A 17,669-nucleotide genomic window follows, 5' to 3' on the forward strand; every position below is an offset into this window, starting at 1 on the left:
CCATTCATTTTGTAACCGTATTTATGCCTAACCCAGACACCTAAAATTAAAATTAACCRTTACTGGGCTATAGCGAGCCCTAACCTGAACTAAAATGTAACTCCCACCATACCTCTAAACCTAACTAGTAAAGCGCAGTAGAGCTGTAAACAAAGTGAGGACATTGATGAGGTCCTCACTTTACATCAGATACCTCACTTTRATAGTAACTATGGCACAAATGTCCCTCACTCCTCAAAACAAGTACACACAAACAGTCTATTCCTCAGATGTTTGTTGTTTTGCCTGTCTGTGAGCTCAGGATGTGCTAAATGCACCAGAACAGCTTCCGTCTCCCTATCTTCATCAGAAAAGAGTGATCCCAAACACGGACAAGCTCTGTCCMACTTTTATTTATTATTTTTCTCTTTGCTCTCATATTCCAGTCTGGGCTACACCTATCTGAGACTGAAAGACAACTACATGGAGATCCTCAACAAAGATGATGAGATTGAAAGGTTTGTTGACTACATTTTGTYGTCACCACAGCAGATAAACCAGGATTAATCCAGTCAATGTGGTTGTGCTCTATCATCAGTCAACAAATTAACTCTCAGCTTGTGTTACGTGTTCATCAAAGGTTTCAAATATCTGCAACTTCAAAAGAAACACTTAATGAAATGAAGCACTTAATGAAAATGGGTGGATACAAGAGTGGCTTTATGAAAATTGTCTAATGTTTTAATATATTGTAATTGGGTTGTGCAAGCAACTTTGGTCTCTCTCAGCAGTGACGTGTCTATAGTGAGCTATTTTATGGTTGTTTGTTGGGCTTGAGAGAAGGCTGAGACTGTTGGAGAAAAAGGGTGTTGTCTGCCCATGTTTATTATTTATGTAAATAAATAATAAAGTCAAATTGTAAATTTAAAATGGATGCCTGGTGGCAAGCTCTTTCATAGTTATTCCAGGAACTATTCTAGTTTGAGTTAGAAAACTCTTTTCATTTTGGTTCATTTTATAAGATGTGAAATTCTTAAAATAAGTTGTAAAAACATTTTTGCATTACTCAATAATTGACAAAAGGCATATGAGCTTTCTCACATTACTCACTTGTACAGAACAGACTAACAGTTTAATAGAAAAGGAGTAAATTTCTATTGTGCAGACAATAAAGAAAAARCTTCAGCAGCATTAAGAAAGAAGAGCCTGAATGAGATTTGTTAGAGATTTGTTTAGGCAAGTTTTACTTTTCTGCAGAAGTCTGGAAAGCACATGAAGAAAAATTGTGTGTTGTGTTGATACCATCTCTCCAGGTTTGAGCTGCTCCATGTGCTGAACTTTGATTCTGTCAGAAGGAGAATGAGCGTCATAGTCAAGTCGAGCTCAGGTAAGACGAGCTCAAACACCGCAACAAAAATATCTTCAATAAATTCATGATAAGRTGCTGAAGGGTTTCTGCACTTAACCTACAAAATGTTTGGTTGTGTGTATGTGTGCATTCACAGGAGACTACCTGCTGTTCTGTAAAGGTGCTGACTCGTCCATTTTTCCACGAGTAGTATCTGGAAAGGTGGAGCAAGTCAAAGCCCGRGTGGAGCAGAATGCTGTAGTAAGTGATTATTTTGACCTGTACAGATGTTAGGATGAGTCCAGGGGTCCATCACAGTCAAACAGTAATGTGTTTTCATGGGTTCAAGGCAGTGAACTCATCTTAGCTTCTAGTTTGTGTAAAACAATTTAATAATGTTACCTAAACATCTCTTAATTTAGAAAAATATTTGGTTCTTTCAAAAGTAATGCTAAATTAACAAGTTTAAAAATATGTAAATGTATTGTGAGCACAGATCTGATGGACAGTTATCAGTAATCAGTATTTTTTTATTTGATAGTGCAGAGTTCTGCATCATTCAGTTCAAGCTTGACCTTACATTTGTAAAGAAAGAAAACAGTTACAGATTTCCTGGTATAACTTCTGATGTATGGAAAATTGAAAACTAAATTTTATGACCTCAGCATTAAAAAACTGAGTAGAAATATCACTACATGATTAAAAAATTCAAATAACATTTCAGTGCTTTAAATTAGCTTATTTCAACAACCAGTAATATTATTAATGCAATAATACATTAATATCAATAAGAAAACAATAATTCAGCTGAAATGTTACTGTCTGTACTAAACTTTGGTTTTCAGTGGTGATTTTTGCAAATTTTCTACACATTTATAAAATATTGTGATAAAAATTGATAACTATAAGAAACCTACACACAATAATCACAATATGAAATTTTGAAATAATTCATTCTTATCCACATTCCGTATGCAAAGTCTGTGACATGTCTGGAAGAGCTCAAATGRAAATAGAGCAGATGTTTGTCTGGAGAACTCAAAGTGAGCAAATGGGGCTAAAATCTTGCCTCCACAGACTTCACTTCTCACTTATTGTAAAATGCTCCTCTAGTACAAACTCTCCAGTGTTGAGCTTTAAGTATAAAAATAATTTTTAAATAATCTGGACAGGATTGAAAACAGCTTCACTCCTACATGTACTAGATGTGCCTCCTCATTTTCTCTCTGGTTTACCTACCTGCTGTTGACCCAGATATTAAAGAACATCTTTGCAGATGTGCCACTTTTTAAGGTGTGTGTGGGGGAGAGATGGAGATTGTGTATTTTCCAGGCACGTAGTTCAGTTCTGTATTACAATAAAGTAACTGTATTACCTTCATTTTTTAATGAAAACACTATGTGTCAAAAATAAATTTGACTTTGCAACATAGTCTTATCTAAACACCTTGAAACTGGCCTTTGTCTCTTTTAAAATCCTCATACCAGTCCCTGCTTCTGTATGGTGCATCCAAATTGGCGAAATTGGCTCAGTGTCGCAGTTTCTTGATGAAAACAGTCATTCAGTTCCTAGCTTCGAGTCTTACAACCCCTCTTGTCACACAACCCACCAGGAGAACTTTTCACTCCCCTGTAAACATGAGAACTTACTGTGTGATTGGTCAGAAGTTCATAGCCATGTTTGTTTATGGTGAAAGCGCTCAGATGCTGCATTTTGCTTCAACCACGCACAAAGAAAATGATAATAATACAATAACTACTCCTTTGTAGAAGTTGACTGTTGTACCCAGGAGCAGATATCTATAAAGATATTCAAACRTGTCCAAAAACAGCTGAATGGAGATTAAAATGATGTCTTGCACGAAGGAATTCATCTGCAGACAACCGTGGAGCTTTAACCAGGACAGATTTGTGGACAAATAACAGTGGATCAGAGATTATGAGATGAGATAAATCTCAAAATAGTTGATTTTGTCTAATACCCCAACCCCACTTAAAAATTTTTCCAACATGAGAGAAGAACTTTGAGTGAAGATGAGTCATATCTTTAGTACAAGCTTTTTTTGTCATCAGTGATGCATCAAAGAACCAATCTATTATTAGTGGTTATGAGTTGAAATAAAACTAGATATTCTGACATTAAATACTGAATTTAGCCATATTCTGTAATAAAACAGTTCCAAATTTAAATCAAGGGTGCCTATTTTTACTGGATATTTGCTGCATTAACTGCTCTCCTCTTTTTAAACTCTAGAGAAAAAGATGAGTATTTACATTTAACCTCAGTAGTTACAGGAGGGAGTGGGTTTTCTTTGCCTACACCCCACAAGTCAGGACTCTTCAGGGAGTTTGTCTGCTGAGATATCATCACAAATCCTCCATTGATTGCTAAGGCTGAGAGGAAAATGATTGCCCTCATGGGGCCCTTCTAACATTTCTGGTGTTCCTGTTAAAAAGCTTTCATTAAGATCTGTACTGACATTTGGTGCTTTCTGACTCTGCTCATATTCCATATTCACATTCTGAACCTCAATCATTTGGTTAATGTCTTCATCTCTCTCATGACTTTGAAACCAGGAGGGTCTGCGGACTCTGTGCGTCGCCTATCGAAGGTTGTCCCGGTCTGAATATCAGGAAGCATGTCATCACCTGACTGAAGCCAAGCTGGCCCTGCAGGACAGGGAGCAGAGGCTGGCGCAGGCCTATGACATCATTGAGAGGGACTTTGTTCTTCTGGGTGCCACAGCAGTGGAGGACAGGTTGGTACCTGAAGGGAGGTTGATTTAAAGATGGTGCTGCTGCAGCAGGGAAACATGGAGGGATCAGGGAATTATAAAACTAATTTCAAAGCTCATCATGAGTTAGGAGGACAGAGAAGATTCATTGTGAATATTGCTTTGCTTTTAGTTTCTTTTTCTCTCTGCATATGAAATATCTTATGCACTAATTAAATAGACTTCAGTATCGACCCGGACTGATCAACTGTTTGACAGTTTAATTTCCTTATAGACAAACTGCTGATGGGCAAGGACAGGGGTGGTCGTGCATTGATAAGTTATCACCAGTTGGTAATGGATTGACTGGAGTTTAGATGGATTGCTGAAATCTGCTTCAGTTGGGGCAGAAACACTTATTGACTTATTGATGCACAGGCTCCAGGAGAAAGCTGCCGACACCATCGAGTCGCTGCACAAGGCTGGGATTAAAGTCTGGGTCCTCACCGGGGACAAAATGGAAACGGCCGCTGCGACGTGCTACGCCAGCAAGCTGTTCCGACGCAGCACCCAGATCCTGGAGCTGACCAAGAAACGCACAGAGGAGCAGACCTTGCACGATGTTCTGTTTGAACTAAACAGAACCGTTCTCAGACAACGCTCCATATCTGGGTATGGAATGATGCACTCGTTTTTGCGACTTGCACAACCCAATCTGGCACTTGTTCTTGCTTTGGTCAGTGACTTGTGTAGGTAAATTTGGTTTATTTTGTGGTATGTTCCTCTAGATTGTCAGTAGACTGCCTGGACTTTGGCCTAATCATTGACGGAGCCACTCTCTCCGCAATATTAAAGTCTAACCAGGAGGGYGCCAGCCATGGCAACTACAGAGAGATCTTTCTAGAGATCTGTCGCAACTGTAGCGCTGTTCTGTGCTGTCGCATGGCACCGCTGCAAAAAGCACAGGTGACTTGTTCAAATATGCACAAGGCTGCTGAACTTCCTAACTATCACAGTCACTTTGATCAGAATGTTTTTGTTTTCATTTTGGCAGATTGTGAAACTAATCAAAGCTTCTAAAGAGCACCCCATAACCCTTGCTGTTGGCGATGGAGCCAACGATGTCAGCATGATCTTGGAAGCACATGTAGGCATTGGTGAGTTCAATTATAACCATTTATTACTGTCTAATTTTCTCAATACCTCATTTATCATTTTTATTAGTGTCCTATTTGATTTTAAAAGCTGAATATTAATATGTTAGAGAAGAATTAATGGATTAGTATCTGTGTCTTTACAAAACATTTGCTAACAATCAGCTTTGGTGATGAGTCATGCCAGAGGTGTACTGAATAGAAAACCATCAGAATGTGCATGAAAGATGGATGTATTGTTGGTACTTTTTCCATTCTCGTTGATGAACTGTTCTCTTCCCCCAGGCATCATGGGTAAAGAAGGCCGACAGGCAGCCAGAAACAGTGACTACGCAATCCCGAAGTTCAAACACCTGAAGAAGATGCTGCTTGTTCACGGCCACTACTACTACATCAGAATTGCTGAGCTAGTTCAGTACTTCTTCTACAAGGTACCTGAMAAATTGTCATGCTCTCTGGGGGCTTGCATCTTTTAATCACTTTATGGTAATTCCCAGCGAAACACTGAGTTACAAAGAACCAGATTTTTTAGCAACTCTGACAGATTGCTGGGTTTATGAATCCCTTGTGCAACATTCTCCTGGATTCATGGCCATGATGATTGGTGTGGGTGGCTTCCACAGCATTCAGTGCCCTGCCAACTGTTTTTTTTTCCTTCCCCTCCCATTTTGGCAGGCCAACTCGTTTCGGCCCACTCAGTGAGCTTAGAGTGCACAATTCCTCCACAGACAGGAATGTTTAGATTGTTGCATGTTTGGACTCCTGAAACTACTTCACTTGTAGCTGTCACTGGCTCATCACTTTCTTCACTTTTTGTTTTTTATATTTGCAGAATGTATGCTTCATCTTCCCTCAGTTTCTGTATCAGTTCTTCTGTGGATTTTCTCAGCAGGTAAGCACTTTATACTGTCAGAGTAACAACAAGCAGATAATGTTCACATCGTACCAATGATTACATGTAAAATAAAAAGTAGTGCTGGCTGAAACTACTCCACTCAGCTCTGCATTGTCTTTCATTTAGTACACAAACTTTCAGAATTAGTCTGGTAATTAAGATGATAAAACTTACAAATGATAACTTTAAGGTCAACATGATTAAGGTTGGCTGTATTAAGAGCAATTTTAGCAAACAAATTTTTCTCAGTTTTACAAATTTTGAGCTAAAATTTGGTGTGGTAGTAGCTGGCCCTCATCACCAACATACATTCTGAGTGAAGAAGTTCTTACAAATATTGCTTAACTATAATACAAACATCTCTTCTCATCGTAGCATGATTTCAGATTATAATAATTTGACTTGTATTTTGTGTTCTCTGTAGCCTCTGTACGACACGGCGTATTTGACGCTGTACAACATCAGTTTCACGTCGCTCCCCATCCTCCTCTACAGCCTGGTGGAGCAGCACGTCACTGTGGAGGCGCTGAAGAGGGAACCTACTTTGTACAGGTTCTGCACACAGATTTTTTTCTTGGTATAAAATATAAATTTGTTGTTTATGGCTACAATAATAAACATGTCTGTGCCTGTTTGTTTTAGGGACATCGCCAAGAACTCCCTCCTCCGCTGGCCTGTCTTCCTGTACTGGACATGCCTGGGTGTGTTTGATGCTGTCATCTTCTTCTTTGGTGCCTACTTCCTGTTTGATAACACCACCTTCACCAGCAATGGCCAGGTGAGCCTTTGTATTTGGTGAAAATTTGGAGAAAGTGGTGGGAACAGCCTTTTTTTAGGGAGTATACTTTAAAAAAGGCCAGGCAGGGCATTTAGTTTGGTGTTTAAGGTGTGCTTTAGTGAGAGAATAATCAAAATAAAGTCATCATAAAGCCTCACTCATCTTCACTGGATTCTTTTAGTGCAGTATTAAAAGCATAGGGTTAACTATATTGTTCCTACGGTTCTGTAACAGTAAAGTTTCTGTCCCGAGACCCCAAATAGTTTAGTAACATTGGATCTCCATTCATATCGACAACACAATAGCATCTTTCTCTGTATTGTTAATTTGTATCATGTCAACTGTTTTTAATTGCCTTTGGTCCTGTTTTTTAAGTTGAAACATCCTGAGATTCATTTTTACCTTTTGTCCTGATTCTTTTCTCTTTTTCTCTCCCCCCCACCCTTCTCTCTTGCTTTTCTCGCTCTTTATTTTGCTCTTCTCTTCCTCTTCCTCCTCCTCCTCCTCCTCTTCAGCTTATGACCACCAACACACAGATGGTAAGCCTGTCTCCCTCCCTTCCAGCTCTCTCTGTCTCTTATTTCCCTTTTTTCTTCCTGTTGTTTTTTCAGTTTGACCGTTTCATTCTTCCTCACACGACATCATTCATGCGCTTTCATTCGAGTGTGTTTATTTTCTAGAGCTACATTTCCCCCTCTGCCTAATAATCTGCGAAACTGAATCCTTAGCCTAGTAGAAATTTTAGATGCTTCTCYACATTATCCTTGTGTTGTGATGTGGTAGTAAATAAAGCAAAACAAATGTTGAAATGATTTAGCATCTGTTTGTGTTCTCTGTCTGCTGTGTTTGTGCATTTTTTTGTATGTATTTGTGTGTCTGTTTTGTTTTCACTGCTTCTTCAAATCCAACATTTAAAAAATGGCTTAAAAAGTCAAAATGACTCTGATGATGAAATTATTACCAATATAGGTATACTTTTACTATCAACTGTCAGCTTTAGCTGTTACAAAAGTAGTCTAGTTTCTGTAGTTTGTTAGCGATTTTCCCTATTTCTCCACCCCCTCCCTCTTTCATACTCCCATCCCATCTGTTAACTCCTGATGTCCGCTTCATCCTTTCTAGGATTTTAGTGAGTAGAAAATGTGAATGCTGTTTTGGAACATTTGTTGCTTATTGGCTACAAACCTTAAATCAAAGCTGACAGGATGCTCCAATTCTCACAGATCACTTCCTACTACATGTTCTATCTACATGTTCTATTATATAAGGGTGTTTATATCCTTTTTTTCTGCTCACAGATGCATTTTAAAACCACTGGATGAAAACCTAACAATGACCACTGACCATCTTCCTCTCTTCCTTTGCAGATGTTTGGAAACTGGACGTTTGGCACTCTCATCTTTACTGTATTGGTGTTCACTGTTACACTCAAGGTATGTGTGTTAGCGCTTGACCTTGTGGATGAAAGTAGATTAAAAAGCTTTATTATTGCATAGCCTAATTTATTCGTATAATTAAAATCATTGTATTTGCATATCTTAGTTTTTAGCAGTCTGTGTAATCAAGTAGTTGGTATAGAGGTTCACTGATTTGCATTTTCAGTGGCTGATTTATAAACTGGTTTGTTTGGTTTTGGCCCATAAATACAACAGTTTGATATTAATGCACTTTTCTGTTTACTAGATTTAAAAATAAATCGGTAATTGCCTGTGGTTTACACATGAGCTCATTCATAATCAGAACAAATCCTAACAGTTACGCTTAATTATAGTTTTCCCATGAATGCAGGTCCAAATGTTTAAAATGTTTAAATTTAAAAGTTATTAAAAAGTAACAGGTCTGTCTAATCAATTGTCTATAGAGCTCTGAAAGATGAGTTGTAGTTTCTAGTAAATACAACATGGTTCTTTGAAAAGTTAGTTATTGTTTATTTCCTTTTAACATTCTTAAAGCTTGTGTCTACTGAGCTCTGACTATCAGAGACTAGCTGTCAACACAAAATAGTTGTTTATTTTTTGTTTGTTTGTTTTTTATTCATTTATTCGTTTCATTTGAGAATAAAGCAAATTCACCTACAACAAAAAATATACAAATCAAATAACAAAAAAAAAGAGAAAATACACAGCTTTTCCATTGCTGTCCCACTGAATCCTTAGTGTTTGTGACCATTTGTGTGTCCACATTTTGAGCAGCCAGGGCCCATTTTTGTGTGCACAGTTTGCAAAACTTATGTTCTAGGTTGTACACTTTATTTTGTCGCTCACCTACAACCCACATCATACCCGTCTCAGCATGCTTTGTGCCACTGCCCTTCGTGATTATTACTTACCGTATTTATTTCAAGTATAATACGTAAAATTTTATCCATAAAATCATCCCTAAAGTTGGGGGGGTAATCCTACACTCGGATAAATATTTTTACTTATGTATTTTAACTAAAATATCAGCTTCATTCACAAAATGCCTGAGTCCGGAAATGAGACCACTACGTAAAAAGCTGTTGAAGCAAGCTTACCTCTGACACTCCACCGTGCTACAGAGYGAGATAATAACAGGTCCAGGCAGGTGACATGATGCGAAAAAAAGGGGGGACAAAGCAGTCCTGCACCTCAGTAATGATAATGAACTAATGACATTAACATGTGACCGAGCCGCTCCTGGAACAACAACAAACATGTTCGTCTGTAATGGCTGCCGTCTACCGGTGTTCTGAAAGAGTTTGTATCCCTGAAAAAAGTTTCCCCACCAGAGGGGGCGCTGGCGAGTAGGAAGTAATCTGCTTTTCCCCCAGAAGATGGCCCAAATCTCATGTGAAGTCTCTGACTTTTGTGTTGGCGCATCCAGGTGGACTATGTGTAAAATGCCAGAATTCATATGATGCTGCTACAGTTGATATACTGTATATTTGTTGTCAAAATACATTTTAGTACATATGTTGTTAAAATAAAATGAACAGTCCAATGATCATTTTACTGAAATGGATAAAGACTGCAAGGCTGAAAAATCTTGAAGTCTGTAAGAAATTGGAAGTAGTTTGATGATTAAATTTTTTATGCTTTTTAAGCTCAAAAAGCGGGGGTCGTATTATACATGAATAAATACGGTAATCATCTAGAGAGTACACTTTAAAATTGAAGATAGACTGACTTCTGATTTATTTTATTTATTTATTCATGGTAAAGGCCACATCATCAGTGTGGTTTACATACCTAGACATTAGCCTCTGACGCTTTCTTTCAGAACTCCTGTTCTGGTGTTAAAACCCAGCCTTAGGCCTCTTGAGACAGGCTGGAGACACTCGTGGCACAGTTCTGATTATTTTGAGGATGAATTTGTATCACAAATGCTTAAAACTTGTTCCAAACCTAAACAGGACTCTTCTCCTCTTTGATTCACATGAGGAAATTGAGAACCACCCCAAACGTTTTGAGACACTGGATAATTCCTGACGAATGCTGTCCACCAATTAGCTTAGTCGCCTACAGAGAGATACTGACTTTAGGCTCTGATGGAAGCAGATAGATTTTTTTTTGTAAAATTTGGTCCAAGTCTTTGTCTGACTAATCAATCACAGGGTCTAGTTTTACTGATCAGAATCGTCTTTATTGGCTGGTTTAGTATTTATAATATTTTCTTTGTTTCAGCTTGCCTTGGACACACATCACTGGACTTGGATCAATCACTTTGTCATCTGGGGATCCCTACTTTTCTATGTTATTTTCTCTCTTCTCTGGGGCGGCATCATTTGGTAAAGATACAATTTGATTCGACTAGCAAATGTGAAGTTGATGTTTTTTAAACTGGTCCTGTTTGAGAATTCATTTCTGTGTTTCCTGTTGCTCATCAGGCCCTTCCTGAACTACCAGAGGATGTACTACGTGTTCATGCAGATGCTGTCCAGTGGTCCGGCATGGCTCAGCATCATCCTCCTCATTACCGTCAGCTTGCTGCCAGATGTCATCAAGAAGGTTCTCTGCAGGGCTATTTGTCCCACAGCAACTGAGCGCGCACAGGTAAAATCTCTGTAAATATGTCCCTCTAGGAATCAACAATAGTCTCACTAAATCCATTTAACCGTTCACTTATTCATATATTCACTTCTCTATAAGAAATCAGTAGTGAAATGAAGCATGCAAAGATAAAATAGTGTCTTTAATCTCAGCTCAGATTCTCTGTGATCTTTTGACATAGTAGTAGTAAGCTGTAAATATGTTTCTTTCTATTAATCATCCAGGGAGATCATTAAGTCTCTTGATAGCTTTGAGCATCAGCTTAAACTGACTTCCTGTTCCCTGTAGCTTAAAACTAAAAGATCTGATGGATTTCTTCCTGCTGTGCTTTTTCTCCTCTTTTCCTCACTTCTCTCTTCATCCTAATGGATCACCACGATTAAAACTGGCACCATTACCTGTTCTTTCTTTTTTCTGTATGGGCCTCTTTTCTCACTTCTTTCATTTCCTTTTTTTTATTGCCATTTTCTCTTTCTTTCCCCCTTTTTTCATTTCCACTCTCCCACACTCTTTCATGGTAACTGCAGTCCACCCGCCCGTGCCTTACAGTAGAGCCATCCACCATCTTCATGCTTTCGCAGTCCTCCAGCAGAATGAGTTTCTGATTGGCCCAGAGAGACAGGAGAGGAGCAGGAAGAGGAGGTGACTCTCTTTTAAGCCCTCATGTATGTGTGCATGGTGGCATGGCCCAGCGTAAACCACTTGTCTCCTCACCTTACCTAAAATGCCACTAACCAGCTACTGATGATGCCACAGTGTCTTTATTTGTGAGCCAAGTTGTAGTGGTGGGCACCAGTCCGCTAAAGCACACATCCGCTAATTGCGGACCTAAATATTTCATTTGCGCTTTAGCGGTCTTACTAATTTTTTATAATTCATAAACAGATTTGCGCTTTCTAAAATTAAAATGCTGTACCGCTAATAACTAATTATCTGCGAGTGTTCATCACCTTGAACAGCTGAAGGTTTGGCTTTTTATTTAATCAGCAGTAGAACATCAACTGGTTTCATAGTAAAGACAATTCCCTAAGGATTTTGTTATTTTCTTGAACAGCAGAGAGGGCTTGGTGTCGGTGACAAACACCATGAGGAAATACGGTATTGGAACACCACCCTATCTGGCTTACGGAGAAATAACACAGGGCTTTATCCTGTGATTAACTGTTCTGCATGACGGTTCATAAATTGTATACTTATATATATTTTGTTTGTGTGTGTGTACAGTATATATGTTGTGTATATCTTTTGTTTTTAATGTGTATAAAATTTTGGGTTTTAAATGAAATGAAAAAAAAAAACAATTGAAACTAAACTAAAAATGAAGACACACCTCCCACAATGCTTTGCGTGGTATGACGCATCCGCCCTTCTCCAGTGGCGCGCCTGCTGTGGTTGGTTTCACCTGCCGTGAGAMTGTGCGGCAGCTACGCAAAGTTTTTCAGTCGACAGTTTTACCCCACAAAGTCACGAATCTGACCTGAATCCACAGAAATATGACTCTGTTCTGTTTTCTGGATGTAAGGAGGAGCGTCTGCGCTGCGAGTTCCTGCCACGGCATGGGACTGGGAACAGCTGACAGCTGATCCATGCGCACAACTTTACACAGCAAAAATTGCGTCTTGTGGGGCGGGGGAGTCGTCGCAGCTGATCTGAATTGGTGTGCTGGGTTTTTTCTCGGTGAGAATTGGGGTGTTTCTTTCATAAGTTTTATTCTCTTCAGCTGTGTGTGCGCTCCCCAGGCAGTGCGCTCTGTGTGTGGTTCCAACTGTGTGGCAACGGTATAGACACTTTGCTGTTAGCAGTGGACTGAGAGTTTTTTGATCATTTTTGGGCTGGTCTGTTTTCTTGTCTGGGGTTGGGTGGTTTTCGGTCCCAGGGTTCAGTTTTGCCATCGTTCAGTTTTGAACAATAAAAGTGAAACAAAAACAAAAAAAATCGAACACACTGTTAGATTTTTTTTGTTTCATTTTTGTTGTTTGGACTCGAGCGATGGTGGGGCTGGGCCCCGGGACTGAGGATCATTTGGCCTCAGACAGGAGGGTGGATCKGCCTGGGAATGRTYGGGGAGCMTCCNGTCTACTGTGGACYGTGGAGTTTTTGTGTTGTTGTCCACCAAAGTCATAAGTTTCTCTGTGTTTACAGTCATTTATTAAAGACGTGTAAAGATGGAAATATCCATCAGCGCATGCGCCGCTGCAGCACACGCGCACACACCAACACCCACACACACCTTTGAGTGGCAAACAAATTTTTACACYCGACAATTTTCTCACTCATTCATTTCCATTTAATGTACAGTATAAGTTTCCTGCATCTAAAAATCATTTCTGATCCCACAGAGGACAATCTGAGCAGCAGAATCTMACGCTGGACACATTTACATGTATTTTTCCTTTCCCGTCACAGATGTACCCAGAATGCATCACTTCAGTTTTCCAATAAACAGTTTTAAAATTATTTTATTGATGTGCATCTTTAATGAAAAATCTACAATAAATAAAAGAAAAACACAAAGAAGCAGCAGCCGAACTAGCAATCTCCAACACATTTTAAAGAAGCACTACTAAGCAATCCTCATAAATTGTTTAATTTTGACACCATGAGCGAAATGTCTATTACAGGAAATCATATCATCAACAATTGACGGTTGAAGACGWAAGATGTAAAAGAGTTCATACATCACTAGATGGCAGTGTAGTGCGTATATAATGCATGACTCATTGTCAGCAACTGGTGTCAAAATGAACTGTGGAATGACATTAGGGGAAGCTAATTTTTCTACTGCATGTGCGCTTTTGACTTTACGGAACAAAGTATATTCATTAGTGTTTCAGAAATTGTGGAGCTAATTTCTTAATTAGCGGTGCCCACCACTGCCAAGTTGCATTTGTAGCATTTTGTTCCTGCCATTCCCTGTCATCATGTTTTTGTGTGTCCTGTTTTTTTTTTTTTTTTCTAACTGGTGGTTCTAACTTAAGCACCAATTTCTTGGTGCTTAAGGGGATAGAAATGGATGTGATTTGAATAGCAAACAAATGAGAATTTTCAGCTGGTTTTAAATAAAACCCAGTTATTTAAACTCTGTTTCTTTTATGATATTTGCTTAAATGGAGTAGAGCCTTTTTAAATTCTGGGCTGAAGCTCAAGTCATATAAAAATGTAAATTAAGTGTTTCTGAGTTAAAGGGTTTAGTTATGCATTGTGAACTATCCATGCCATTTATACAAACTGAAAGTATTTAATGACTAATTGAGGTATTATTTAACTGGACAAGGCCACTGTAGATTATCCAGTGAAATGCTCGTGCACATGAGCTGGTTAGCCTTGTGGAGTTCRTATGAAGGGTATAAGTAAAACAACGACATCTGGTGTTGGAAAATGGGATTGCAGCTACAAATTTTAGTCTTTTGACTGAGTGGTCAAAACCTGACACAAAAGTTTATTTTTCATGGAAATGTTCAGAGGTTTTTTTGTTTATGTGGAAGTTATTTATCATATATAGATATAGTTCTTTGTTACTGTTTGTTCTTTAATTTTGTCATATATTATTGAATTTATTCTTATCCAAAAACTAGATAAAATATTTTGAGAAAAGCCCTATTTTTTGTCTGTTGATATCTCATATTTTCACATTTGTTCCCTTTCAGAATTTATTTGTTTGCATGTTTCTGTTCAGATGTTCATTTCCCTCTTCAGTTTTTAAATGCTGACTCGGGTCTTTTGTTTCTTTCTGAAGGTTTGTGAGAAGCTGTTGCCAGGCGGCATGGCTGAGTTGTCTCCACTGTCTTTCTGTCGTCGGTCTTACAAAGGCAGGAGCGCAGATTCCTCCCACCTCTGCCTTGGCGCTGCAGAAACACTGTCCCTCCGCAGGTCTAATCCTCTTCCGCAGAAACTCCTTGCCCACTTTGCAGAAGGGGGTGGAGCTGACACGCTCAGCCCCTACATGCTTCGTTTCTCAGGGGCAGGATTTGCCTACTACGCTCCGGGACCGGAGACCTCTGTGTGAGAGTATGGGAATAAAAAAAATCCATCTATAAAAGCAAGTTTGACAAAAACCTGCATTTGTTTTCTAGAAAACAAACACGCTCACACACATCAGAAGCACTGACACTTCATGTTCAGTTCATGTTTTTCTGGGTTCCACCTGAATGGACAACCTTCATAGACAGAGTTGCCCTGACTCCTCATCTTTATAATTTAATGCTTTCTGCACCGCCTCTGTCTTAATCATTTTAAAGTTCCCACTATAATTTTCCTCAGAACATTTTGATACTTTGTGCTTTGGTGTTATTGCTTTTTGGAACAGTTTTGAACCTTTTGAACCTCATTTCAGCCTCACGTTTTTGTCTCCTTCCCCACTTTCATGTCGCTTTTGCTTCTTGTGCAAATGTTTGTCAAAAACTTTTATGTACACTTTGTGGTCTGGCCAAGTAATGGGGAAGGGGGGGGGGGTAGCCGTCAAGCTCAGCCCTTTAGGTATGTGTGTGTGTGCATGTGTGCAAGAGTACGCATGTTTTTGCCTGTTATTGTACGTTTGTATGTGACACACTTTTGCCTTATAGGTACAAAACTGAAGGCTAAGAAGCTAAAAAAAAAACATAAAGAAGAAAAAAAGGATTTGGTGTCTTATRAAGCCTTACAAACACTCATCAGCTGAAGGAGGGGACATGGAGAGACTCTAAAGGGGAAGTGCAGTATTTTAGCCACACTGCCTTAATTCATACATTTACATTTTCAGTTCATTTCAACTGAGCGTTGGATGAGGTTCTCCGGGCAACAAGTCTGWTAGTGGACCAATTTTTGTTTTCTACCCTTGCARTTGTGTCAACCTTTGTTGTTTTTCTGTCCGTCAGTGTAGCATGTTGGACTGTCTCTGCATGCTAACCTATTCTCCCTCCTCATCTTTTGTCTCAGACATAATTCATTGGGAAAAACATGTCGAGGAACTTTTTCCTTCCCCTAAAGTATGCCCTCTGCTGCCATCATGTGGCGGCTCAGAGTAAAAGCCTGGAAGTGATGAGATAATAACTAATGGATGTCCTAAATGGCTTGCTAACCCTCACTGTTGCARTGTGCTTGTGTATTTGCTGCCATGTTGTGTCACGCAACTGCTAATATTATGTAGTAAGGTTTGTCTCTGTGTTGCGTCACTCATAAGTTCTTCTGTACGGTTCTAAAATGATTGATGTCAACGTTTTAYGTCTGGATGTTGCAGTCTTTTTGCTACGTATTGTAGAAGAAAGAGGTGTTCTCGTTGTAGATACGGCTCATGTAGGAAGGGAGACTTGAATCGGCGATGTCACAATCAAATCATGGAGAATGTTGAACTGATTTGTCCATCATGTCCTCCAGCTTAAGATTGTAGCTCATAATGGATGAACCTCTTTTCTGCATCTCTAACAGCATTTTCTGAATTCCTCATTTATTCCAAAGCATATCTGTCCAGTTACATAGAAAGCTACTGACTCTGGAAGTCTTGAATGTGACATTATTGAAGCATTTTTTGATATGTTTATACRGTTTATTTTCATACACATCACCATCTGCCAACTTGTATAGATTTGATAACAGGTGTTCGGTATTTTTCTACTAGGGCACAGATGATTTATTTGTTTTTTGGGAGTTGCCTCTCAGTTTTTCGGTTAAAATTCTTTATATGTTGAGGAGCTCAACGTTCACACTTGGGGCGTTAGTGTCAACATGATGGCTTCCCACCTCACTGTGCTGTTGCTATACCGCATCCAGGCACATTCTATATGTTTTATACCAGCCCTACTACCATTTATTGTTGTAAAGTCTAATTAATTTACACAGTTCAATGCTTTAAACACACYTTTATAGTATATGAGTCCTTGAATTTTGGGGTCACCTTTCTTATTTGTCATTCTTATGTTGTCCATTGTGAATATTTCTTTGACTAGTTTTGTATATCAGAGATAAGATTATATTTTAACTCTGTTAGAATGTGTCCTGAAGTTTGTAACCAAAATGAGAGTAAAATATAAATTATATGGTTTAGTCATACACACTGCACTTTGTTTTCCAACAGATCAGTCTGACCCTAAAAACAAGGTCTATTGTCTGTCGACTGGAGTTTATAGTTCACTCTTTCTCACAAGTTATTTTTCTAAGAAGATTGTGTCGTGGATGAGAGAGAAGAGAAAAAAACAGAAGTGACCAAAAGACTAGACTGGGAATGAACTGTCTGCAGGTGCCAGCCTCTGTCTCAGTGGGTTTATATCACACCAGCCTTCAATTGCAGATCAGAATGTCAAACTGCTTTTTCTGAGTCCATCAGCACAACAACAGGTGCTCATCCTGTTCCTCCTGAGCTTGGCAAAGGTCTGAAATGTCAGCTGCTGTGCTTTGAGCAGCACACTTCATATCATACCTTTAGTATGACACTTTGTATTACTGGACTGTTTTTTGACCAATTTACCCTCTTTTTTTGTTTGTTTTTTCTTTTGTTTTTGAATAAAGATTTTCAAAAGTTCCCATGTTGACTTTTTGCCAGCCTGTCTGTAGCAAATGAGGACAAAGCATTGTATTGTTATCCTGCTTGTAATAAAGAAAGAAAGGGGGAAAATATATTTATTCTCTGCTGAAGTCTCAGATATTTTTGGAGATTTTCTTTAATTGTTTAATTTTCTTTTTTGGTTTTTGCATCAGATGTTAAAGTAAAAAAATAAAAAGATGATTTTTAAGTGACTTTCTGTGGAGTTATCAGTAATCAACATCTTACCTGCAGCCTGCAATAGAAATCACTCTSATCTTTACAATGTGGAAATATAT

General features: G+C 38.8%; 1 protein-coding gene across 6 annotated transcripts in view; it reads left to right on the forward strand.

The window, feature by feature from the left end:
- LOC106519851 (probable phospholipid-transporting ATPase IH) overlaps positions 1–17,371 on the forward strand; it is a 46,687-nt gene extending 29,316 nt beyond the window's left edge. For 2 of the 6 annotated variants that reach the window (XM_014011687.1, XM_014011685.1), the window contains exons 16-31: positions 426–497; positions 1,293–1,366; positions 1,485–1,588; positions 3,904–4,085; positions 4,479–4,712; positions 4,829–5,006; positions 5,095–5,197; positions 5,480–5,625; positions 6,027–6,086; positions 6,514–6,641; positions 6,732–6,867; positions 7,383–7,406; positions 8,235–8,300; positions 10,512–10,615; positions 10,715–10,880; positions 14,614–17,371. In XM_014011687.1, the coding sequence (XP_013867141.1) occupies positions 426–497; positions 1,293–1,366; positions 1,485–1,588; positions 3,904–4,085; positions 4,479–4,712; positions 4,829–5,006; positions 5,095–5,197; positions 5,480–5,625; positions 6,027–6,086; positions 6,514–6,641; positions 6,732–6,867; positions 7,383–7,406; positions 8,235–8,300; positions 10,512–10,615; positions 10,715–10,880; positions 14,614–14,883 (2,047 nt within the window). In that variant the 3' untranslated portion in view covers positions 14,884–17,371. Of the gene's footprint in view, positions 1–425; positions 498–1,292; positions 1,367–1,484; positions 1,589–3,903; positions 4,086–4,478; positions 4,713–4,828; positions 5,007–5,094; positions 5,198–5,479; positions 5,626–6,026; positions 6,087–6,513; positions 6,642–6,731; positions 6,868–7,382; positions 7,407–8,234; positions 8,301–10,511; positions 10,616–10,714; positions 10,881–11,404; positions 11,543–14,613 lie in introns of all 6 variants that reach the window. The other 4 variants (XR_001310485.1, XM_014011689.1, XM_014011690.1 and 1 more) reach the window with 4 other exon arrangements.
- The last annotated feature ends 298 nt before the right edge of the window (positions 17,372–17,669 follow it).

This window comes from Austrofundulus limnaeus, unplaced genomic scaffold (assembly GCF_001266775.1).
Source record: "Austrofundulus limnaeus strain Quisiro unplaced genomic scaffold, Austrofundulus_limnaeus-1.0 Scaffold83, whole genome shotgun sequence".
NCBI lineage: Eukaryota > Metazoa > Chordata > Actinopteri > Cyprinodontiformes > Rivulidae > Austrofundulus > Austrofundulus limnaeus.